Here is a 26,218-nt window from a genome sequence, read left to right as displayed (position 1 = left end):
GGAACCTAGACAAATTAGAGGATTGGGCCAAAAGAAATCTGATGAGGTTCAACAAGGACAAGTGCAGAGTCCTGCACTTAGGATGGAAGAATCCCATTCACTGTTACAGACTAGGGACCGAGTGGCTAGGAAGCAGTTGGCAGAAAAAGAGCTAGGGGTTACAGTGGACGAGAAGCGGGATATGAGTCAACAGTGTGCCCTTGTTGCCAAGAAGGCTAACGGCATTTTGGGCTGTATAAGTAGGAGCATTGCCAGCAGATCTAGGGAAGTAATTATTCCCCTCTATTCGGCACTGGCAAAGTCTCATCTGCAGTACTGTGTCCAGTTTTGGGCCCCACACTACAAGAAGGATGTGGAAAAATTGGAAAGAGTCCAGCGGACGGCAACAAACATGATTAGAGGGCTGGAGCACATGACTTATGAGGAAAGGCTGAGGGAACTGGGATTGTTTAGTCTGCAGAAGAGAAGAATGAGGCGGGGGTTTGATAGCTGCTTTCAACTACCTGAAAGGGGGTTCCAAAGAGGATGGATCTAGACTGTTCTCAGTGGTGGCAGATGACAGAACAAGGAGCAATGGTCTCAAATGCAGTAGGGGAGGTCTAGGTTGGATATTAGGAAACACTATTTCACTAGGAGGATGGTGAAGCACTGGAATGGGTTCCCTAGGGAGGTGGTGGAATCTCCTTCCTTAGAGGTTTTTCAGGCCTGGCTTGACAAAGCCCTGGCTGGGATGATTTAGTTGGGAATTTGTCCTGCTTTGAGCAGGGGGTTGGACTAGATGACCTACTGAGGTCCCTTCCAACCCTGATATTCTATGATTCTAAGGCAGGGAGCTGGACTCGATGACCTTTCGAGGTCCCTTCCAGTTCTAGGAGATAGGATAGGATATCTCCATTATTGTAATTATACATCATGCAGACCAGGGCTGAGTGCGAAAGGGAACGAGGCATGGTGCACAGCAGAGTTTTTGCTAATACTTTTATGATAGGCATGCCTCAATTTACCCTGGGTACCCTGCTCTCTACATGCTGACTGCGAAAGGGAACGAGGCATGGCCAAGCATCAAAGATGCCACTTGGGCGAGAACAGCTACTTTAACGAGAACTGGCTGGAATCAGCCCAAGTGGAGAAACCAAACCTGCTTGTGGAAGGCCATTAGCACAGCTGGGAGGCAAAGCGAGCCGAGCAGGCGAACCCAGCGCAGTTACAGGCAGCCGGGAACACGGGAGGCTCAAAGACAAGGGCCCAGGGAGAGCAACGGCTCTCGGAAGAGCCTGGCGTCGGGCTGTTGCTCCCAGCAGCACGGCCGGCCTGGCGCTTGGTTGGCCAGGCTGAGCTGTGGGGCCCTGCCGAGCAGCATTGGGTGTGCGGCTCATGGGAGGGGAGGGTCTCTGCGGGGCATGCAGCAGGGCACCATGGTGAGACCCAGGCGGTGACCGGCGCTGGGGAAAGCTCGGCCAGGCAGCGCCCCGGAGGACAGGGCAGGAAGAGTCACAAATCCCTGGAGCGGCGAGGCCCCAGGGACACCGGGCCCGGCTTGGGGACACCACGGGCAGCCAAGCCAGCCAGCGAGGTCCCTGCCCCAGGCAGCCTGGCCGGCGAGCCACTCACCTCTTGCGCAGGATGATCTTGTACTCGGGGCTGCGGAGGCTGGTGACAGACACGTACGGCAGCTCGAATTCCTGCAGCTTCCTCAGGACTGCCCAGGAAAAGCAGCGCTCAGAGCCCGCAGCTCAGCTGGGCCAGGGACCCTTCTGAGAGCAGGAGAGCTGTCTCCTCCCTCCCTGGGGCCTGCCACCCCACGGCATCCTGCCCTCCCTAGCCGGGGCCTGCCCAGCACCCTGCCCCACACCCTCCCCTCCCTCCCGGCGCCCTGCCCGGCACCCTGCCCCACACCCTGCCCTCCCTAGCCGGGGCCTGCCCAGCACCCTGCCCCACACCCTGCCCTCCCTCCCTGGGGCCTGCCCGGTGCCCTGCCCCACACCCTGCCCTCCCTCCCTGGGGCCTGCCACTCCCACAGCATCCTGCCCTCCCTAGCCGGGGCCTGCATGGCACCCTGCCCCACACCCTGCCCTCCCTAGTCGGGGCCTGCACGGCACTCTGCCCCACACCCTGCCCTCCCTCCCCGGGGGCCTGCCTGGCACCCTGCCCCACACCCTGCCCTCCCTCCCCGGGGGCTTGCCTGGCACCCTGCCCCACACCCTGCCCTCCCTCCCCGGGGCCCTGCCCGGTGCCCTGCCCTCCCTTCCCAGGGACCTGCCACCCCCATGGCATCCTGCCCTCCCTAGCCGGGGCCTGCACAGCACCCTACCCCACACCCTGCCCTCCCTAGCCGGGGCCTGCCCAGCACCCTGCCCCACACCCTGCCCTCCCTCCCCGGGGGCCTGCCCAGCACCCTGCCCCACACCCTGCCCTCCCTCCCGGGGGCCTGTCCGCTGCCCTGCCCTCCCTTCCCAGGGACCTGCCACCCCCACAGCACCCTGCCCTCCCTCCCGGGGCCTGCCCAGCACCCTGCCTCACACCCTGCCCTCCCTCCCTGGGGGCCTGCCTGGCATCCTGCCCTCCCTTCCCAAGGGCCTGCCACCCCCACAGCACCCTGCCCTCCCTTCCCAGGGACCTGCCACCCCCACAGCATCCTGCCCTCCCTAGTCGGGGCCTGCCCAGCACCCTGCCCCACACCCTGCCCGCCCTCCATAGCCAGGGCCTGCCCAGCACCCTGCCCTACACCCTGCCCTCCCTCCCCGGGGGCCTGCCCGGCATCCTGCCCCACACCCTGCCCTCCCTTCCCAGGGACCTGCCACTCCCACGACATCCTGCCCTCCCTAGCCAGGACCTGCACGGCATCCTGCCCCACGCCCCATACCCTGCCCTCCCCAGGGGCCTGCCACCCCCACGGCATCCTGCCCTCCCTAGCCGGGGCCTGCCCAGCATCCTGCCCCACACCCTGCCCTCCCTCCCGGGGGCCTGCCCGGCGCCCTGCCCTCCCTTCCCAGGGACCTGCCACCCCCACAGCATCCTGCCCTCCCTAGCCGGGCCTGCCCAGCACCCTGCCCCGCACCTTGCCCCACACCCTGCCCTCCCTTCCCAAGGGCCTGCCACCCCCACAGCACCCTGCCCTCCCTCCCAGGGGCCTGCCCGGCGCCCTGCCCTCCCTTCCCAGGGACCTGCCACCTCCATGGCATCCTGCCCTCCCTAGCCGGGGCCTGCCCGGCACCCTGCCCCACGCCCGGCACCCTGCCCTCCCTCCCCGGGGGCCTGCCCGGCGCCCTGCCCTCCCTTTCCAGGGACCTGCCACCCCCACGACATCCTGCCCTCCCTAGCTGGGGCCTGCCCGGCACCCTGCCCCATGACCGGCACCCTGCCCTCCCTCCCCGGGGGCCTGCCACCCCCACTGCACCCTGCCCCAGGCCCGGCGCCCTGCCCTCCCTAGCCGGGGCCTGCCCGACGCCCTGCCCCATGCCTGGCACCCTGCCCTCCCTCCCCAATGCCTGCCACCCCCACAGCACCTTGCACCACACCCAGCGCCCTGCCCTCCCTAGCTGGGGCCTGCCCCACACCTGGCGCCCTGCCCTGCCCTCCCTCCTCGGGGCCTGCCACCCCCACGGCACCCTGTCCCATGCCTGGCGCCCTGCACTCCCTAGCTGGGGCCTGCCCAACGCCCGGCAACATGCCCTCTCTCCCCGGGGCCTGCCTGACACCCTGCCCCACGCCTGGCACTCTGCCCTCCCTTCCCAGGGGCCTGCCACCCCCATGGCATCCTGCCCTCCCTAGCTGGGGCCTGCCCGGCACCCTGCCCCATGCCCAGCACCCTGCCCTCCCTCCCCGGGGGCCTGCCCAGCACCCTGCCCTCTCTCTTCTCAGGGGCCTGCCAGCCCCACGGCATCCTGCCCTCCCTAGCCTGGGCCTGCCAGGCACCCTGCCCCATGCCCTGCCCTCCCTCCCCAGGGCCTGCCACCCCCACGGCACCGTGCCCCACACCCGGCACTCTGCCCTCCCTAGCCGGGGCCTGCCCCACACCCAGCGCCCTACCCTGCCCTCCCTCCCCGGGGCCTGCCACCCCTACGGCACCCTGTCCCATGACCGGCGCCCTGCCTGGCACCCTGCCCCACGCCCGGCACCCTGTCCTCCCTCCCCAGGGGCCTGCCCAGCACTCTGCCCTCCCTTCCCAAGGGCCTGTCACCCCCACGGCATCCTGCCCTCCCTCCCCAGGGCCTGCCCAGCACCCTGACCCACGCCCGGCACCCTGCCCTCCCTCTCCAGGGCCTGCCCTCTCTTCCCGTGGGACTGTCCTGCACTCACCACCCCGCCCTCCCTCCCCGGGGCCCTGCCCTACATCCTGTCCTCCCTCACAGGGAGCCTGCCCCGTTGCCAGCGCCTGCCCTCCCTTCGTGGGGCCTGCCCCCCCCAGCATCCTGCCCTTCCCTCCCCCACAGCACACTGGGGCTGTCCCCTCCCTGCCCCACACATAGCGCCCTGCCCTTCCCTCCCCCACCCCAAGGCCCACCATGGGGCTCCCCGGCTGCGGCCCCCCAGGAGGGTGGCACTCACAGGAAAAGGCTCCGTCCTTGGCTTCCCTCGCCAGGAAGAGGCTGAAGTAGCCGACTAGGTCCTCGGGCAGATCCAGCTTGGAGGCGACAGCCTGGGGAGCCAGCGGAAAGTCACCTCTTCTCGCAGACCCCGAGCCCAGCCCGGGGCCAGCAGCCCCCATCGCGCTCTGCTTCCCACCAGGCTGCGGAGGGGCCCCGCTGGAGGGCTGGGCGCAAAGGGCACACGCAGGGACAGGAAGCCACAAGGGTCCTGGGCACCCCAGACGGCATTCCTCAGCCCCACCCAAAGCCCTCCAGGCCTGGCACTGATCTGGGGTGGGGCAGAGCCCACCTCGTGCCAGGAAGGGCCAGGCCAGGCAGCTCCTGCGTCTCACTCTGCCTGGGGGGGCTGTGCTGGGGCACCGGAAGGGGGGGCTGGCGAGCGACCCCAGAGACAGCTGGGGCGAGGGGGGGAATGACACGCTGGTGAGTGGCCCCAGAGAGACAGGGGGCCAGTGAGCGACCCCAGAGACAGCCGGGGAGGGATGGGGAGCTGGTGAGGGACCCCAGAGACAGCCGGGGGGGGAGAGGGGGAATGACACACTGGTGAGTGACCCCAGAGACAACCGGGGAGGGATGGGGGGCTGGTGAGGGACCCCAGAGACAGCCGGGGGGGGAGAGGGGCAATGACACACTGGTGAGTGACCCCAGAGACAGCCGGGGAGGGATGGGGGGCTGGTGAGGGACCCCAGAGACAGCCGGGGGGGGAGAGGGGCAATGACACACTGGTGAGTGACCCCAGAGACAGCCGGGGAGGGATGGGGGGCTGGTGAGGGACCCCAGAGACAGCCGGGGAGGGATGGGGGGCTGGTGAGGGACCCCAGAGACAGCCGGGGGGGGAGAGGGGCAATGACACACTGGTGAGTGACCCCAGAGACAGCCGGGGAGGGATGGGGGGCTGGTGAGGGACCCCAGAGACAGCCGGGGAGGGATGGGGGGCTGGTGAGGGACCCCAGAGACAGCCGGGGGGGTAGAGGGGCAATGACACACTGGTGAGTGACCCCAGAGACAGCCGGGGGGGGAGAGGGGTGGGAATGACATGCTGGTGAGCGACCCCAGAGACAGCTGGGGGCCAGCTGGGGGGCCGGTGAACAACCCGAGACACCCGGGGGGGAGGGGGAGGAGGACTGACATGCTGGTGAGTGACCCCAGAGAGCCAGGGGGGCCATCTACCTCCAGCCCCTTCCCCGTCTGTGCCCCCCCCAGCGCCTCTGCCCCCCACACCTACCTCCAGCCCCTTCCCCGTCTGTGCCCCCCCCAGCGCCTCTGCCCCCCGCACCTACCTCCAGCCCCTTCCAGCGCCTCTGCCCCCCGCACCTACCTCCAGCCCCTTCCCCGTCTGTGCCCACCCAGCACCTCTGCCCACCCCAAATACCTCCAGGACGTCCTCCGTCTGGTCCGAGGTCAGGATGGTGACCGTGACCTTCTGGCCGTTGGAGAGCAGCACCTCCAGCGGCACCTCCTCAGTGGGGATCTGCTGCGTCTCCTGGGACATGGGGACAAGGTGAGGAAGCTCCGCACCCTGCCCCCACCCACACCCCCATCCATACCAAGGGGGAATTTTCTGTGCTCTTTTTACTATGTTTAGGTGTGCCTCAGTTTCCCCGGTACATTGCATTGCTCCCCAGAGTTGGGCAGGGGTGGGGTTGGCTCGCAGGCCAGGCTATGAGCCCAAGGTGGGGGTCACCTCCCTGCTGGGTGGACTGAACAGTCAGCCCGGAGCTGGCTGATCGAGGGGCCCAGAGACCCAGCGCCAGCCCCAGCGAGTTCCAGCTGGGCTGGACGCCCGGGGGGACTCTGACCTGGGAACTGACAGATGAAGGCAGTCAGAGACACGGCCCAACCATGGGCTCACCGGGATGGCCTCGGGCGCTGCTCTGGGCTCCCCATCAGCCTATCTGTGCCACGCGCCGGCGCTGACACCCCGAATGCCGGGCCAGCGCGGTATCTCTCCGGGAGCCTGCATGCGGTGGGGCAGGGGGCTGGAGCCCAGGGGCGAGGGGGTAGTGAGGCTGCGCGGCTGACCCCTGGGGCAGAGTGAGAGCCCAGAGAGTCTGCCTCATTGCGGGGTCCCCCCTACATACTCTGGGAGCTTGGCATAGCCTCAACCCCCCCAGCCAGCAGCCCCCCCACTCCCTCTGACCCCTGCTCACCTGCTGCGCTTTGCGCAGGAAGCTGTTGAAGGTCTCGCTGCCTCCCAGCACCGGGTCCTGCCGCACTAAGGGTGGAACAACTTGGGAGTCAGGCGGCACGTCCAGGACCCCGTGGCACCAGGCCCAGAGACAGCCACACACCCCCCCGGGGAACTCCCCGGGCCAGACACAGCCGCACCCTCTCCCCCGGAACACCCCCCGGCCCAGACACAGCCATACACACACCCCCGGGGAACCCCCCAGCCCAGACACAGCCACACACACCCCCGGGGAACCCCCCAGCCCAGACACTGCCGCACCCTCTCCCCCGGAACACCCCTCGGCCCAGACACAGCCACACACCCCCCCGGGGAACTCCCCGGCCCAGACACAGCCGCACTCTCTCCCCTGGAACACCCCCCGGCCCAGACACAGCCACACCCACCCCCGGGGAACCCCCCGGCCCAGACACAGCCACACACACCCCCGGGGAACCCCCCAGCCCAGAGACAGCCCCACCCTCTCCCCCGGAACACCCCCCAGCACAGACACAGCCACACACACCCCCGGGGAACCCCCCGGCCCAGACACAGCCGCACCCTCTCCCCCGGAACACCCCCCGGCCCAGACACAGCAGCATCTCCCGCCCACAGCACCTCCCCAGCCCAGAGAGCACCCCCTCCCCATGAAACCTGGCCTAGAGAGAGCCCCGTGCTCCCCTCTAGAACCCACCCCAGCTGAGAGAGCGCCCTGCCCCACGGAACCAACCCCCGTCCCAGAGAGCATTCACCGTCTCCAGTTCCCTCATGGAACCTCCCCTCCAGTCCTAATAGCATGCCCCCCTCATCTCCACATGGTACCCGCACATCCAGAGAGTGCAAACCTCCACCCTCCACAGCCCCAAGAGTCCCCCCTCAACCTCCCAGGGAACCCTCCCCCCCACCCTCCCTCCATGAAGCCCTACCAGCCCACAGACTGTGCACCCCCCTGTTCCCACATGGGACCCTTCGTGAGAGCATGCACCTGCTCGCACCTTAAAACCCCCATGCAGCCCTTAGATTGTGCCTCCCTGTCCCCCCATGGTACTCCATATACCCAGACAGCACCCCGACACCTCATGGAACCCCCCATCCTCTATGATACCCATACACCCAGATAACACCCCCCAACCCCTCACAAAACCCCCCGTATCCTATAGTTCCCCACAATCCCAGAGAGCGCCCCTCATGGAACCCCAATTCCCCATATGGTGTACCCCACACCCAGGGAGCACCCCCCAAACCCGCACAGAACCCCCCAACCCCCTAAGGTACCCCACACACCCAGAGACAACCCCCCTGACCTCTCACAGAACCCCCCGATCCACCTTGGTACACCCCCCATCTCCCATGGAACCCCCAGCACTGAGCACAAACAAACATGTATACACAGACTGACGAAGTGGGAATTTTTAGTAATGATTTTATGAAGCTTGTGTGTGCCTCAGTCTCCCCTGTGTGCGGCACTGTTCCCCCGCGGGTGGGAGGTCTGGGGGTTCTGGGGCAGGTGAAGACACAGGTGTGGATGGCACCTGGCGGCCTGGGCCCTTCAGACCCATCTCCATGCAGCTCTCAAGAAGACAAGGGCAGATCCCACGGCTGGGACGTGGACACCTGGCGACCAGCGACCCAGAGAGAGGTGGTCCTGCCTCTCCGCAGGGGGCTGAGCCCCACCCCCCAGCTCAGGAATAAAGGCCTGGGGGTGAGGGGGTTAAGTGTGGGCTGTGGGGAGCAGTCGGGGGCACCCCAGGAGTCTGACAGGAGATCGGACAGACGGGGGGACAGAGCTTGACCCACGGGGGTCACTGCAGCTGGGCTGGGCTGTAACTGTCACTCCTCTGGGCTCCCCAAGGGCTGCCTGGGCCGTGTGCCAGGCCACGGATACACCCGCCTGTCTGCCCGCGCTGGGCTGGGCTGTAACCGTCACTCCTCTGGGCTCCCCAAGGGCTGCCTGGGCCATATGCCAGGCCGCAGATATACCTGCCTGTCTGCCCGCGCTGGCTGGGTGTCCCCGCAGACGCTGGGGGGGGGTGCTGCTCCCCCAGATTGTACACGTCTCCCCCAGGGTCTGTCCCAGACTCGCTGCCTGGAGCTCCTGGGGTGGGGCAGAGGAAGGGGGGGGGCGCTCTGCGGTGTGGGGGGGAGGCAGGCGCCAGGGCCCTGCAGGCAGGTTTGTGCCTGGCAGCACTCTGAGGTGGGGGGGGGGGGAGGCAGGCGCTGGGGTCCTGCAGCCAGGTGTGTGCCCAGCAGCGCTCTGGGGTGTAGCGGGAGGCAGGTGCTGGGGCCCTGCAGGCAGGTCTCTGCCCAGCAGCGCTGTGGGGTGTGTACGGGGTGGGTGGGGGGTGGGGTGGGGGGGGAGTTTGGCGCTGGGACCCTGCAGGCAGGTCTGTGCCCAGCAGCGCTGTGCGGTGTGTGGGAGGCAGGTGCTGGGACCCTGCAGGCAGGTGCTGGGACCAGCAGCGCTGTGGGGTGTGGGGGAGGCAGGTGCTGGGACCCTGCAGGCAGGTCTCTGCCCAGGCCATGTGCACACCCTGGCTGCCCACTTACCGGCCTGCATGTATTTCTCCAGCTGCTCTCGCCTCTGCTCCACCTCCGCCGGGGTAAGGGTGAAGATCTTCTTTGGAGGAAAGGTGGGCACCACGTTGGCCCCATATTCTTTCCTTAGCTGGAGGGAGAGCACAGAACACAGGGCACCTGACCAGACCCACAGGCCCCACCATCGCCCCCTGGCTTGAGCCTTTCACTGGGACCATCCTCTGAACCTCAGGTGGGGATGGAGTGGCATCTAACTCCACTGCCCCAAAGGCGAGGGAGAGCCCATCCCTCTAACCAGCCGGGACCCTGAGAGATGTCTCATGAAAGCACAAGGGAAACTTCTGCCCGACCCTGGAGACGGCCCAGGCAGCGAGTGCCCATCCTGGGAGCCAGGCTGGCCTCACACAGCAGCACTCACAGCTCGGACTGCGACAGCACTTTCTCCACGCAGCAGAGAGCAGTTTGTGGGCCCGGGACTGTGCCAGGAGCCACCCAACAGCTCCTGCCCTGTGCGGAGCTGCGAACGGTGGATTCTCTCAGCAGCTCGGCTCAGCTTCCCCCCACCCTGCCCCGAGCCCAGCCAGCACATAGGCCGGAGATGGGAGCGAGGGCAATGACTGGTGCTAAGGCCGCCCAGCGCAGCGGGCGCCGGGGAGCAGGGGACAGGCCCGCCCTCCTGGCTGAGGCAGGCAGGGAGCGACTCACCTGTTCATGCAGGCCCAGCAGCTGGCTGTAACGCACCTGGCAGTGCAGCACGCCGTTCACGTGGATGTTATAGGCCTGCAGGCGGAAAGGAGATCCCAGCATCACAGCCAACCCCCAGCAGAGGGGCTTACACGCCCGTCTGGAGCACTGTCAGGAGCAGAGCTGGGGAGCCCTGAAGGGGGCAGGGGAACCTGCCAAGGACGGAAAGGAGAAAAGAGACCCCAGAGCCCACTGAGCAGGGGGAGGCGAGGGGACCTTTGTGGAAGTGGTAGCACTTGCCTGTGGCCTGGCACGGGCACTGCGAGGAGGCACTGCCCTGTGCCTGCTCCCAGAGGTATTCTGCCCCCCAGCTCCCTGGCACAGCCCAGGCCTCCCAGGCAGGGCCATGAGCCAAGGGCCACAGGGAGATGCCCCCCCAGAGCCAAGCCCTGTGCCAGCCCCACAGAGCCCACTTTCTCTGACCATGTGGGTTTTGCTGTGGGCAGCAGCTGGCCACCAGCCCCTGCTCAGCCCTGGCAGTTGTTACAGGGTTAGTGGCTGGGGCACCGGCACCCTCCAGGAGATGAGGCTTGGCTGTGGGGCAGCACAGTGAAGGCTCAGCCCGAACCAGGTGAGGGGCTGTTATCTCTGGGGGAGGGGTGAGTGTGGAGCCTGAGGGTGGGGACAGACCCAGCAGAGGGGGACTAGCAGCTGGGCTCCTCAGGGCAATGCTGACGGGTTGTGAGTCACTTGGGGGACTTCAAAAAGAACAGGAGTACTTGTGGCACCTTAGAGACTAACAAATTAATTTGAGCACAAGCTTTCGTGGGGGACTTCAGAGCATCCCAGGCCAGAAGGGACCATGTGACCCCTGCACCGCGCTGGGCAGGGATACCTCCCATGCTGGCACGCCATGCAGCCACCAATGCCACTCGGCGGAGCTGTTGGCAGACACAGCACAGCTGACTGTGAAGCCTCCAAGGGCAGGAGATCCGCCCTGTGACAATGGCGACTTCCCCTCCCCAGTAACACTGGCACCTTTAGTTCTGCCTTGGCCTGGGACAGCAAAGATCTGCCTGCATCACATGCACCAACCCTCCCTTGGCCCCTAGCTCTGGAAATCCCACCCCAGGAAGCAGCAGCTTTGCCTGACACCATCCACTCCCCAGCATGGGGCTCCCGGCTCCCTCCCTCTAGCTGGGCAGGGACTGACTCACACTCTGCGTTCACTAGCCAGAAAAGTCGGATGCTTGAGGAGGGAGAATTCTCAGGCTAATGCCACACAGGCCTTTCCGGGGTAGGTCAGGCACTTGCCAACTCCCTGGCTGCCCCTGGGAGAGGGAGGCAGGGCTGCCTGAAGACAGGCTTGTGAGAGAACAGAAAAGGACTCATCCCTTAGCAGCAGCTGCTGACTCAGGAGGTGATAACGTCCTTGGCTTGTTTGCTCGTTTTAGATTGCTAGGGCCCACACTGCACAGAGCTGTCCCCCACACTCCCCAGGGCACTGCTGGCTTCAATGGCGCTGAGCTTTCACTGCCGGTAGCCAGCCAGATAGCCACGACACAAAGCAGCAGAACCACCCACAAGGACAACGCTGTTTAAATAAATATATAACAAATGGAAAAAAGGAGAATGAAATAGCTATCAACATAGATTAGAAATAATGACATGTACAAAATTGAAAAGGAAAGCTAAAGACAGCATGGAGAAATCTATGGCTGGCAGAGTAAGCACCGGTGTTCCCTCAAATTTTTCCCACATGTGCAGAATGAATTTTGTTATGTGCACCAATATGGAGGTGATGCGTGGGGCAGAGGGGTTCAGAGTGTGGGAGGGGCCTTAGGGCTGGGGCGTGGTCTCTGGCTGGGGGGTGCAAGATCTGGAGTGGGGCTGGGGATGAGAGTTTTGGGATGCAGGCTGCCCCAGGGCTACAGCAGGGAAAGAAAGGACTCCCCCCAAGCTCTCTCTCCCCACAGCAGCACTGATCGGGGAGCGGGGGCATCTCCTCCCGCTGCAGTCCTGAGTACCTGTGCGGTGATTAATAAGCTCCTGCGCGGCTATGCAGCTTCGAGGGAACTTAGGTAAGGACAACAGGAGGGAGGGTTTTTGGTTTGAAGTAGGGTGGGATTTTTGTTCCTGACAATGGTCCAGGCCCATTACTAGATGGAGATGGGGAAATGTGAGTAACGATGCAGGAAAGCCAGAAGTGTTCACGTTCTGTATTTGGAAAGAAGCAGCATGAGGTACTCCAGTCATAGCATGAGGACGATGAAGTTCTTTCCAGTCCATTAGTGCCAGAGGAGGATGTGAAATGACACCTGTGACAAAGTGGGAGTGCCCTTAATGTTCTCTCTGAATACTGTGTGCGCCTCAGTTTCTCCTATGTGTTACTCGAGTATCTAGGTGGGGAGATCCGGGGGTGTGATCATTGCAGAGACCCCTAGAGGGCAGGTGTGATGCCGACTGGCTGTCTGGGCACAGAGACCGTCCGACACTCTGTACACTGGCAAACGATAGCCGGAGCCCAGCCCCTGCAAGAAGCCAGCCAGGGATGTTGGAGAATAGAGACCAAGTGACCCGTTTGCCGGGGAAAGAGACAAAGGACAGAGGTGGGGAGCTGGGGAGACTGACGCTGGCCTGCTGGAAGAGAGTCAGTCTCTTAGTTTGGGATTCGGGGGGGGGGGGAGCCCAGGGCTCTGGCTCCCCCCAGATGGACTTTGCGGAAGGTCCCTGCTCCCTGCGCTAACAAACTCTGTTCTGGACTGTGTTCCCGACGACTAACCACCCGTCTGCGTCACATGCTGGTTGGGTCACTGCTGGCTGCAGAGTGGGGGACAGGGCCCTTCAGGGGCATCGGGCTCCCCCAGGTGTCCCATCCAGGGGGACTCGCTGTGGGGAGCTCCCAGGGTGACCAGGGGGCTGAATGCTCCACGGTCAGACCCAGGAGAGTGGCCCTGAGGGGAGAGACACTGCACTAGAGTCCTGCCTGACTTCATTCAGAGTCGTTCCAGAGCCCCCAGACTGCATCTACTAGGAATCAATAATTTCCAATCAACCAGCAGGCTTGGATCACTTGCACAGAGTCCCAAGAGAGGCGGAAGAGGAAGGGCTGCCTGTGACAGAGGGAGCGAGCGAACAGGAGCAGCAAACATGGGAGTTTAGAGAGGGCACATGAGAGCCAGATATACGGAACAATCAATCATTCTCCAAACTTAGGCCAGTAGCCCCCACCTCAAGGGAAAAAACACAGAGAACAAACCAATCCCCGGCAGGAGTCCAGCAGCAGAGTGGGGACTGTCCTTTATTGCACTGAATGCAGCATGCAGCCTTGTGGGCCAGTGGCGTATGTGTGCATTCGGTGCAGGCAGCTCCTGGCCCTCAGAGACGGAGTGCAGGCTTTGGGGAGCAGAGTGGCTGTACCAGAGGAGCTAAGGGAGACAGAGAAGCACTCCGAGGAGATTTTCAAGGACTCAGTAGAACAGTCCCACCCCTGCTCTGACAGCCTCTGTGCTGTTGAGGAGGATGAAAGTCTCAGGCAAGGAGACCATCCAACTGGAGCAGTGGGAAACAATCCCATAGTTTTCAGAGTAACAGCCGTGTTAGTCTGTATCCACAAAAAGAACAGGAGTACTTGTGGCACCTTAGAGACTAACACGTTTATTTCAGCATAAGCTTTCGTGGCCTACAATCCCATAGTTGGGACTCTAATTCCAGATGATGTTGTGGTATCCTCTCACACTAAGGAAACCTCTCCGAGGGACAGAACTCCAGCTATTAGGAAGAGACAGGTGTTAGTAACAGGGGATTCAATCATTAGAAATACAGATAACTGGGTCTGCACATGGTGACTTGCCTGCCTGGTGCAAAGGTTGCAGATCTCTCAAGACATCGAGACAGACTTATGTGTAGTGCTGGGGAGGAGCTGGTAGTCGTGGTACACGTAGGTACTCCTGACATAGGAAAAGGTAGGAAAAGAGTCCTGGAGGCCAAACGTAGGCTGCTAAGGAAGAGATTGAAGTCTGGGACCTTCATGTGAGCCATTCTCCGAAATGCTGCCAGTTCCATGTGCAGGGCCAGTTAGACAGGCAGAACAGCAGTGTCTCCACGTGTGGATGAGAAAATGGTGTAGGGAGGAGGGGTTTAGATTTACTAGGAACTGGGGAAACTTGTGGGAAAGAGGGAGCCTATACAGGAAGGATGGGCTTGACTAAATCAGACTGGAACCAGATTGCTGGCATGTCAAATTAAAAAGGTTGTAGAGGAGTTTCTAAACTAAGGGCTGGGGGAGACCTGACAGGTGTGGAGGAGCACTTGGTATGGCCAGAGACATCCCATAGCAAAGGATTTATTACTCCTGGGGGAATTCTGCGCCACTGTGCAATGCAGAATTTTGCAGAAATTACTGTTGTACGTGCAGAATTTCCTTCCTCCCACAGAAATAGGCTGCAGTGCTGCTGGCCACCACTAGGGGCTGCTGGACCCGGCATAGCCCAGCTCACACACAGGCCACGTCCAGACTAGGGTATTAAAATCGATTTTAGATACGCAACTTCAGCTACGTGAATAACGTAGCTGAAGTCGAATATCTAAGATCGGATCACTCACCCGTCCACACCGCGCGGGATCGATGTCCGCGGCTCTCCCTGTCGATTCCGGAACTCCGTTCGGGTTGATGGAGTTCCGGAATCGATGTAAGCGCGCTTGGGGATCGATACATCGCGTCCAGACTAGACGCGATATATCGATCCCCGAGCAATTGATTTTAACCCGCCGATGCCGCGGGTTAGTCTGGACGTGGGCACAGAGACACTGCAGTGGGGAGGGAGCTGGAGGGTTCCTGGCAGCTGCATGTGGCACACAGGAAACTCAGCACAAGCCTGGGACCCAGCATCAGGCTGCTTCTCCCTCTGGATCCCTGGGCTCGGGGGTGCGTGTGTGTGTGGGATGTCTGGGCTGGAGGGGGGCTGCGGCTGGGCTTGGGGGAAGAGTGCTGGTATCTGGGCTGGGGGGGCCCACAGCTAGGATCTGGGGAGGGAGGGGTTGCAATTGTCTGGGCTTGGAGGGAGTGGGGGCAGAGAAACAAGAACTGGGTTGTCATAGGGGTTTCTTTAACTCTCTACTCCTGGGGGAATACATATATATGAGACAGAGACAGAGAGAGAGACAGAGAGAGAGAGAGAGAGAGAGAGAGAGAGAGAGAGAGTGAGTGAGTGAGTGAGTGAGTGAGTGAGTGAGTGAGTGAGTGAGTGAGTGAGTGAGTGAGTGAGTGAGTGAGTGAGTGAGTGAGTGAGTGAGTGAGTGTGTGTGTGTGTGGATTGTTACAGACATACGTGCTAACAGGTATTTTGAAATAAATTACCAAAATAATTGAAACTGCTGTGATTATATTGTGTTATTTTGACAAATACCATTTGCAGAATTTTAAAATATTGTGCACAGAATTTGGACTGTTTTGGCACAGAATACCCCCAGAAGCGAGCTATTAACAGAGACTCTCTCTATCCTAGTAAAGGGGAGAGGACAGATGTTGATAAAGTGCAAGTAGGAACCGAAAAGAAACAAACAAAAGTGTCCCCTTCAATGATATCACAACAAGGCAGACAACTAAATAGCGACAAATTGGATAAGTGCTTGTTTATAAATGCACGAAGTAGAAATGCAGAGATGGGTGAACCTGAGGGCCTGGTATTAAATAAGGATATTGATGTAACTGGCAACCACAAAAGCTCAGCGGAATGATGATTATTAATGGACGTGGTGATACCAGGGTACAAAATATACAGGAATGTCAGAGTAGGTCACGCTGGTGGGGGAGTGGCATTATATTGAATTAAAAGAGTCAAATATAGCAAAAATCTTAAACCAATCAAACAGTGCCACTGCATCTCTATGGATAGAAATTCTCTACTGGAATAATCACAGTATAGCAGTAGGAATATGCTACCGCCCACCTCACCAGGACAGTGAAATGCTGAAATGGGATTAGAGTGGGTACAAAAACAGAAAACCCAGTAACAACGGGGGATTTTAGCTGGGGAACAGTCATATTGACTGGGAACAGGTCACTTCAGAACAGGACACAGAGATAACATTTCTAGACACCATTAAGGACTGCTTTTTGAAGCAGCCAGTCCTGGAACCATGAGGGAGAGTCAATTCTTGATTTAGTCCTAAGTGAAGCACAGGATCTGATCCAAGAGGTGAATAAGAGTGTTGATCTGCTTAGTAATAGAGACCAAAATTTAATTAAATTTAATATTCTTGTGAGGGAAAAATTCCCAAGATGCCCACCACAGCAGCATTTCACTTCAAGAAGGGAACTACACAAAACTGAGGAAACTAGTTAAATGGAAATTAAAAGGAACAGCCACACAAGTAAGATGCCTGCAAGCTGCACAGAAACTTTTTTAAAACACCAAAATACAGGCTCAAACTAAATGTTACCCCAAATTTAAAAAAAAAGAAAAGAAAAGAAAAGAAAACTGAGATGACCAAACACATGCCATCATGACCAAGCAGGGGGTTAGAGACAAAAAGACATCTTTTAAAAATTGGAAATCAAATCCTGCTGAGGAACATAGAAAGGATAAACTCTGGCAAGTGAAGTATAATCAGGCAGGCCAAAAAAGAATTTGAAGAGCAACTACCAAAAGACACAAAAACTAACAGCATTTTTTTTTGAAGTACATCATCAGCAGGAACCCTGCTAGATAATCAGTGGGGCCACAGGATGTTCAAAGTGCCTAAAGAAGCACTCAAGGGAGACAAGGCCATTGTGGAGAATAAATTCTTTGCATCGGTCTTCACTGCGGAAAACATGGTGGAGATTCCCATACTTTAACCATTCTTTTTAGGTGACAAATCAGAGGAACTGTCCCAGATTGATGGCGCGATAGAGAAGGGTTTGGAACAAACTGATAAATTAAAAAGTATTAAGTCACTAGGACCAGAGAGCATCCACCCAAAAGTTCTGAAGGAACTTAAATATGAACCTGCAGAAAAAATAAGCATGGTATCGCTTAAATCAACCTCCATACCAGATGACTGGAGGATAGTTAATGTGATGCTGTTTTTAAAAAAGGCTCCAGAAGTGATCCTGACAATTACAGACCAGTAAGCCTAACTTCAGTACTAGGCAAATTGGATGAAACTACAGTAAATAACAGAATTGTCAGACACAGATGAATATAATATGATGGAGAAGATTCAATACAGCTTTTGTAAAGGGAACTTGTGCCTCACCAATCTATTAGAATTCTTTGAGAGGGTCAACAAGCATGTGGAAAAGGGGGGGTGGGATCCAAAGGATATAGTGTACTTGGACTTTCAGAAAGCCTTTGACAAGGTCCCTCACCGAAGACTCTTGAGCAGAGTGAGCTGTCATGGGATAAGAGGGAAGGTTCTCTCATGGATCAGTAACTGGTTAAAAACCAGGAAACAAAGGGTAGGAATAACTGGTCAGTTTTCACAATGCAGAGAGGTAAATAGCATGATCTCTCTCATAGCTCTGTACTGGGACCAGGGCTGTTCAACATATTCATAAATGATCTGGAAAAAGGTGTGAACAGTGAGGTGGCAAAATTTGCACAAGATACAAACTTACTCCAGATAGTTAAGTCCCAGGCAGACTGTGAAGAGTTACAAAGGGACCTCACAAAACTGGGTGACTGGGCAATAAAATGGCAGATGAAATTCAGTGTTGATAAATGCGAAGTAATGCACATTGGAAAACAATCTCAACTATACAAAATGATGGAGTCTGAATTAGCTGTTACCACTCCGGAAAGAGATCTTGGAGTCATTTATCAGAGGGGTAGCCGTGTTAGTCTGGATCTGTAAAAGCAGCAAAGAATCCTGTGGCACCTTATAGACAAACAGACATTTTGGAGCATGAGCTTTCGTGGGTGAATACCCACTTCTTCAGATGCAAGAAGAAGTGGGTATTCTTTGCATCTGAAGAAGTGGGTATTCACCCACGAAAGCTCATGCTCCAAAACGTCTGTTAGTCTATAAGGTGCCACAGGATTCTTTGCTGCTCTTGGAGTCATTGTGGATAGTTCTCTGAAAACATCCGCTCAATGTGCAGAATGTTAGGAAATGGATATATAAGACGACAGTAAATAACATAATACCACTATATACATCCATGGGACGCCCACACCTTGAATACTGTATGCAGATCTGGTAGCCTAGCTCAAAAAAGATATATTAGAATTGGAAAAAGTACAGAGAAGGGCAACAAAAATGTTTAGAGGGATGGAAGAACTTCCCATATGAGGATAGATTAAAAAGACAGGAAGTGTTCAGCTTGGAAAAGAGACAGCTAAGGGGGGGATATGACAGAGATCTATAAAATCATGAGTGTTGTGAAGAAAGTGAATGAGGAAGTGTAATTTACCCATTCACTTAACACATGAACCATGGGTCACCCTATTAAATCAGTAGGGAGCATGTTTAAAAGAAACATAAGGAAGTATTTCTTCACACAACATAAGAATGGCTCAGACCGAAAGTCCATCTAGCCCAGTTGTCCTCTCTTCTGACAGTGGCCAGTGACAGATACTTCAGAAGAAGCAACCAGAGCACAGTCGACCTGTGGAACTCATTGCCAGGGGATTTTATGAAGACCAAAAATATAAGAGTCCAAAAAAAGGGAAGTTTATGGAGGATGGGTCCATCAACGGTTATTAGCCAAGATGGTCAGGATATAACCCCATCCTTCGGGTGCCCCCTAACCTCTGACTGCCAGAAGCTGGGACTGGACAACAGGGGTTGGATCATGTGATAAATTGCCAAATTCTGTTCACTCCCTCTGAGTCACCTGGCACTGGCCCGACTGAAGACAGAACACTGGGCTAGCTGGACCATTTGTTCATTTTTATGTCCTATGCCCTGCGCTCAATGACTCAAGGTCCTTTCCAGTCCTCTGTTCCTCTCTCTGGCACACTAAACGTTGGTGTTAATACATTGTGGCGTGTTAAAGAAATTCCTGAAGAGTGCAAGGGTGTGTGTCAATGTTCCAACAGGGCAAGCGGAGAGGCTGTATGCTACAAGGTGTCCTTGTAAGAGAGTGGAGTGCAGTGCACCAGCTGCCTCCACAGGAGACTTTTGGGAGGGTGTCTGGGCCATAGAGATTCCTGGATTCCAGGGCCAGATGGGATCCTGTGATCACCCAGTCTGACCACCTGTATCACACAGGCCACAGACCGCCCCACAATAAATCCTAGCCCAGATCCTTTAGAAACACAGCCAAGTGGGATTGAAAAATGGTCAGTGCTGGAGATGCCACCGCTCCTTGGTTAGCTGTTCCAGTGGGTAATGAAACATTTACATCTTATTAGCTAGGCTAGCTCAGACTGGCAATCAGAAAGACGGCTGACAGGTGGCCTGATTACAGCGTCTAAGGGCCTTCCTGGGGTGAATGCCAGGTGCTAAAGGGCCTGTCAGCCTAGCAGAGAAGGGCAGAGTAAGGAGCCACGGCCAGACATCCCAACCAGGCACCAGTGCCGGTAAGGAGCAGCCAAGGGCAGCGGTGGAGTCTCCGTGTTTTGATCGTTAGATCCACACTGGCTGCCTGCATGGAAGATGTTTTAGTCAAACCCAAGTTACTGAGATGTAGGAAATGCCACAGCCTGTGACATCCAGCAGGTTAGACTATGGTCTGATGGTCCGTATTAAAAACCCAAACCCCACTGGGGGGGCATGATCAATAGCCAGGGGGTTCCCCCACCCACCTGCAAGCACATGCCAGGCTCCACTCCGTCCCCTGGCTCAGAGCCCCGACTCATGGAGAGACAGAACAGCTCGAAGGGTCCTCGCCTCACCCAACAGCAGGCCCTGGAGCTCCAAACCCCTTCCCAAGCTAGCAGAGGCAGTGCACTTGGCCTGCCACAGGCCAGAAGCATACAGGGAGACTGCCCTCCCCTCCCTGGCAGAGCTGGGATAGCGGGGACTGCGGTCAACAGGGGCCGAGGAGGTGAGAGGGACTGCTAGGTCCCTGCTACACCCTCCAGACGCTGGGACCTGCCACGCCTGCTGTGGGGCGACTCGCTCTCCCTGGGGGTCCCTGCACAGAGGACAGTGCCTCTGAGGCAGCGAGGAGCTGCGCCATGCAGCCGATGCGGCCCTGCCTGGAATACCAATGAGGAGCTGGGGGAGCCGCAGGGAGGCAGCACTCCAGAGACTGGCTCGGATCACAGCCCAGCCAGACGCAGTTCCAGAACTAAGAGCAGGGAGGGGGGGACGGTGAACAGCGTAGGTTGGGATCGGCTACAGAGGTGCTGGGCAGTGTGACCCCAAGGCCTCACTCCTTCTAGCCCGAGCCACAGCCCCAGTCACCAAATCCACGGGAGCCCTGCCAAAGAGGCAGAAACCTTGCAAGAGGGAGGCAATTCCGAGCAGGACTCGCAGTCTGGCTGCGTAGAGCCATGCACCACGGGGCTCACTGCCAGCCCCCAGGGAAAGGCACCTCATGGCAGGCAGCCTCCTTGCTCTCCCCACAGAGCAGCTCTGCAGCGGCATGGGGACTCTGGGCCGCTCTCAACCGGGAGATGCACCAACACAGATACATGGTGCATGGGGACGAGAGAGGCACCCTTCTGTCCCCAGCGCAAGGGCAAGCAGGGGCTGTGCTCACTGGCTGCTGGCATGTGGGAGCAAAGTCACACTGCAGCCTGGCGGCAAACAGGCCAAGGAGACAGAAAGAGTGTGTGCGTGCAGCCCTGTGGCAGGGCCAGCTTGTGAGGGCAGGGTGGCTAGCTTCACGGCCGGGCCGGGGTGGCCGACAGGCCCCGGTGGCTCTGCAGATGCCCAGGCCAGTGCTCCACCTCTATGACAAAGTGGGAATTTCTGGAATATAGTTTTTAATCCAACGTGCCTCAGTTTCCCTTGCATGCTCCAGCATTACCTAGGAAGGGTTGTTTGCTTGCTGCGGAGGCCAGGAGACGCAGGGCTGGATGGCTCCCAAGTGTTAGGGGCTTGGCCCCATACCAATGGAGTTTTTGAAAAGATAATGGCAAATCCGATCCCTGGGATAAATTGCCTGGGAAGATTATGAACTCTCTATCATGGGGATTTTTCAGAGCAGGTTGGACAAACCCCTCTCAGGGATGGTCCAGATAATACTTAGTCCTGCCCTGAGTGCAGGAGACTGGAGTAGGTGACCTCTCAAGGACCCTTCCTGTCCTGCGATTCTCTGACTTTGATACCTAGCAACCAGAGCCCATGGAAGGCCCCCTCTCGGCAAGAAGCCACGCCATGTCTGGGGAGGTGCCAGGAAGTGGTTAAAGGTTGGCTGCTGGAGAAGTCGGGGCCCACAAACTGGGACAGAGAGGGGTCAGAGGGACCGGGCTCTGTGCTGACCAGAACGGACTCGGCTGTAACTTTCTTTTCTCTGCTGGCAGACTAGATCGTGCCAGTTCATTGAGGCTGATGGCAGAGTCCTTAGGCTCTGAAATTCAATGTCCAGCTCACATGACCCACTCAGGGGTCTCTAGGAGGCAAGCCAAGCTCAGTGCCACGAGCCCGCCACGGCCCAGCTGCTGCCCCCGACTACGCTGGGGCACCCGAACCAGGCCTGGCATGTCCCCTCCTGCCAGTGAACCAGGCACTAGAGCCACATACCACAGGAACCACACACACTGGGAGGCACTGCTACCCCCTCACAGCCAGCGTCTCCAGCTCAGCACCTGTGGTGCCGCAGCTCTGCTGCTCCGCAGTGCCCTCCTCCTGCAGGCCTGGCTGGCAACAGCCTCCTGGCTCTGCCCAGCCCACACCAGTGTGGGCAGAGCCTCCTCCCGAGGGGCCCCAGCTCAATGTATGTGACCTCCCCTTTGTGGTAATGTGATGCTGGCAGAGCAGCTCACACACAGTGAATTGCCCCAATACACTAGGGTAGAGCCAAGTGATAATTGGGTAAGAGTGTATTTGGTGTTTAAACTTCATAAAACTAAGGGGATGTTACATGCATTGTTTTTACCTATCTGTGTCCTGTCCTAATGTACTAGCAACCTGTGACTCCGGGACACAACCATTTACACTGCACATACCCTCAGAACTAGACAACTCACCAGCCTTGGGCAATGCTACCGAAGGGCTCTCAGAAAAGGTGCTAATTCCAAAGCAAACAGCCATGACCTGTGATGAGCAGAGGTCAGAGATTCAAAGTGCATTGCTCCTTGCTCATCCCCATGGAAGGAAAAGGCCCGCTGGGTGCAGAACCAGTCAGCTTCTCTTCTGCCGGAAGATGATACAAGAATGGATGCAAAGGAAGATCCCTCGTCTCTGGACTATTTGGATTCTTACAGGGAAGTGCACCAGATGCAAAGCAGAGATACCCAGCCCCGAAATACTTTTGCGAAACTGGCCATTTATTACATCACTGTCACCATTTGGGGTTACAGACTGTGACTCGTCTGTGCACATACTGTACCTGCTTTAACCTCTCAGTAACTCTCATTCGTTTCTCTTAGCTAATAAACCTTTAGTAAGTTTACTACAGAATTGGCTGCCAGTGTGGCCTTTGGTGTAAGATCCAGAGTGCCAGTTGATCTGGGGTAAGTGACTGGTCTCTTGGGATTGGGTGAAATCTGATGTGGTTTGATTTTTGGTTCCAGTGCCATTATCACAATATTCTGTTTGTCTGGGTGGGAGACAGGCTGTTGCTGAAATCTAATCACCGCACACACCATCCACTTGGGGTACCTGCCCTGAGGTTGACTTTCCCAGCTATGAGTCACTCCAGACCGCGGGACAACAATATATCATGCTCTGTCCAGCACAGAGCAGCAGTCAGGCATCTGCAGGCCTATCGGGGTGGAAACCATGGGATGCCTCTCCACTCTCTGCTTAAGAACATAACAGCTGCCAACCAGGGTCAGATCCTGGTCCATCTAGCCCAGCGTCCGGCCTCCAACAGTGGCCTGTATCAGAGCTTCAGGGGAAGCGTACAAAACAGTGCAATTTTTGAGAGAACCCACTTGTACTTTTGGCCATCACAGGAACCCATCGCAATGAGTTCCAAGGGGTGGAGGGACAGCTCAGTGGTTTGAGCATTGGCCTACTAAACCCAGAGTTGTGAGTTCAATCTTTGCAGGGGCCATTTGGGGAACTGGGGTAAAAATCTGGGGATTGGTCCTGCTTTGAGCAAGGGGTTGGACTAGATGACCTCCTGAGGTCCCCTCCAACCCTGATATTCTATGATTGATTCTATTAATTTCATCAGGTGACCCTTGGTGTTGTATTATGGGAAAGGGTAAATAACATTTCTCTGTTCACTTTCTCCACACCAAGCATGATTTTCTAGACCTCTATCATATCCCCCTTTAGTCATCTCTTTTCTAAGCTGAACAGCCCTCTCCACGTATGGATCTCTCTGTTGCCCTTCTCCAAACCTTTTCCAGTTCTTACTATACTGTTCTTAAGATGGGGTGACTGGAACTGGACAGAGTATTCAAGGTGTGGGAGTACCACACATTTATATAGTGGCACTAGGATATTTTCAGTCTTATTTTCTATCACTTCCTAACATTGTTGGCCTTTTATACCGCTCCTGTGCATTGAGCTGAAGTTTTCAGAGAACTACCCACCTCGACTCCAAGATCTCTTATCTGCAAACTCTGCCACTTCACTGCTCACTCTTTTATCCAGATCATTAATGAATATGTTGAACAGCACTGATCCCAGTACAGATACATAGGGGACTGCATTGCTCACTGCTACTCCATTGTGAAAACTGACCACTTATTCATAGTCTTTATTTCCCATCTTTTAACCAGTTACTAATCCATAAGAGGATGTCCCCTGATATCCCATCACTGCTCAGTTTACTTAAGAGCCTTTGGTGAGAGATCACATCAAAGGCTTTCTGAAAATCCAAGTACACTCCAGCCACTGGGAAACCTCTCTCTACATGCTTGTTCACCCCCTCAGAGAACTCTGACAGACGGGTGAGCCAGGATTTCCCTTTACAAAAGCCCTGCTGACTCTTCCCCAACAAACCATGTTCATCTCTGTGTCTGATAATTCCTTTTCTTTACTACAGTTCCAAGCAATGTGCCAGGTAGGCTCACCAGCCTGGAAGTGCTAGGATCACCTCTGGAGCCCTTTACAGAAAATCAGTGTCACATTAGCTACCCGCCAGTCATGTGGTCCAGCAGCTGATTTAAGTGACAGATTTCATACCACAGATAAGAGTTCTGCAATTTCACTTTTGAGTTCCCTCAGAACCCTTGGGTGATACCATCTGCTCCTGGAGACTTGGTACTATTTAATTTATCAATTTGTACTAAAACATTCTATTGACACTGCCTGTTTGGCAGGCTTCCTGCATCTGATGCACTTTAAACAATCCTCACTGGTCGTTTTGGCATTTTTGGCACGTTGCTTCTCAAATTCTCTCTGGGCCTGCCTTATTACACTTTTATACTTAACCTGCCAGAGTCTGCTTCCCTTCCTGTTAGCCTCACTCTGACTTCTAGAGTTGAAAGGATGCCTTTTTGCCTCTAATGGCCTCTGATACTCGGCCGTTAAGCCATGGTGGCATTCTTCTGGTCCTCTCATTGTCTTTTCTCCTTTGGGGTACCCATTATGCTGAGCCGGTCCTACAGAGGCCAGCAGGCTCTCTGGGCTCATTCAGCGCTAACCTGGACAAGAGGGGAAAGCGTGAACAGGAAGAAGACAGCTGTACACAGAGACTGCTGACCACAGGGACGATCAGCCAAGAGCGACACAGTCGCAGGCCTCACTACCCCTGAAGTAAATGGACCAGCTGTAAGGTAGGGTGCCCCCAAGAGGAGGGGCTGAAGGTAGACCCCAGTTAAAGACACTCTACCAGCTGAGAAGCCAAGCCCCAAAAGGGCAAACCCAAAAGACTGCCAGAGAGAGATCACCACTGCCTTTGGTCTTCCTCTGATTCCCCTCTCTCTCCAGGGAGGGCAGAGAAACAGACCCTTGTTTGTTTGGAAAACCCCTTGTGTGGTACAAACAGGGGCAAGACATAACTTGAATTGGGGTCCAGTGGGGACTCGAGAGCCCCACATCTTGCGACTGCTGCTTTTAATCTCCAGTCTAACAAGATGGGGAGCATTTGTGCACCACTGACAGCCCCTACCTGCCCACCCATCGACCTCCAGGGTTCAGGCTGATTTCAGACAGACCTTTGGGGATCTCTGCCAGTTTCGTGCTCTGCCCAAGGCACAAGCAGATGAGATTCTGAGGAGAACAGCACTGCTCTGAATCAGATCTCATGGAACCAGACTCAGCTCTAGTCCTGGCAGGTAACAACAACACCAGGCAACAATCAGTTGGAGAGAGGGAGCCGAGACCCTTTCTGCACTAGGAACAGAGTGTTTTACCACAGCCAGCGCTCCCCTGTGAACACGTGTGAAAACAGCAGGCTGCCCCATCTTCACTGGTATTTCACCTTGGGCTTGCAAACCCATGGTAAGAACATGCCTTCCTCCTGCACGCAGACACAGCTTTCCGGTGAACAGCCACAGAGGCTCACTGCTGCAGCTGGCCTCCCACCCTCATGAGCTCTACTTCCTCCCACCCACACAGGCAGCCCACTGCCCACTGGCACAAGCCACAAGAACCAGCAGGGCTGGCATTCAGCACCCCCCCATCCCCCCCATCAGCTCCCCAGCCACCCCCCACATCAGCTCCCCAACTCCAGCCCCTGGCACAGCCCACAAAACTGCAAGAGGTGCCCGGGGCTCCCTGCCCCTCTCCCCGAGCAGCCCCCGATCCAGGATGCACTGCTGCTTGCGCAGCTGGTGCCCTGCAGCATGAAGTCTAGTGAGAGCGCCCCACTGCTCAAACAGGACTAGTGCAAAAAAGAGCTCCTAGGATGACTGGGCAAGAGGAGACTGGCCTGGCTTAGCCTAGCCAAAGACAGGCTGAGCAGGGATCGGACTGTTCTCTCCACATCCAGCTGGGCAGTACACACCAGGGAGGGAGACGAGCTGCTGAAGCTAAAGGTCAGTGCTGGCCCAAGAGCAAACAGAGATAAACCAGCCACCAGGACACAGGCTAGTGTTGAGGAGTGAGGCTCTGGGACCCAGTTAGCTCGCCTCGCCACTAGTTTGGAGATAGCTCTCGGCAAGTTTATGAGCAGGGTGATGTGAGGGGGCTGCCTGTGCTAGCAGGGACTGGCCATGATCTCACACACACACACCCCCGGAGCGCCTGCGATGCACCGAGCTCCACCCCGGCACACTCAATCCACAGCACACACAGCGGAGGC

At 57.4% G+C, this 26,218-nt stretch overlaps 1 protein-coding gene across 1 annotated transcript in view; it reads right to left on the bottom strand.

The window, feature by feature from the left end:
* Positions 1–26,218, bottom strand: part of SNX17 (sorting nexin 17) — a 43,283-nt gene that overhangs the window by 9,472 nt on the left and 7,593 nt on the right. The window contains exons 2-7 of the mRNA XM_050951122.1: positions 9,997–10,071; positions 9,304–9,421; positions 6,740–6,804; positions 5,962–6,072; positions 4,549–4,639; positions 1,612–1,699 (exon numbers count right to left, since the gene is read on the bottom strand). Coding sequence (XP_050807079.1) covers positions 1,612–1,699; positions 4,549–4,639; positions 5,962–6,072; positions 6,740–6,804; positions 9,304–9,421; positions 9,997–10,071 — 548 coding nt within the window. The remainder of the gene's footprint in view (positions 1–1,611; positions 1,700–4,548; positions 4,640–5,961; positions 6,073–6,739; positions 6,805–9,303; positions 9,422–9,996; positions 10,072–26,218) is intronic.

This window comes from Gopherus flavomarginatus, chromosome 4 (assembly GCF_025201925.1).
Source record: "Gopherus flavomarginatus isolate rGopFla2 chromosome 4, rGopFla2.mat.asm, whole genome shotgun sequence".
In the NCBI taxonomy this organism is placed as follows: domain Eukaryota; kingdom Metazoa; phylum Chordata; order Testudines; family Testudinidae; genus Gopherus; species Gopherus flavomarginatus.
The sequence above is the reverse complement of the archived record's forward strand: the minus strand, read 5'-3'. Positions and strand labels throughout refer to the sequence as shown.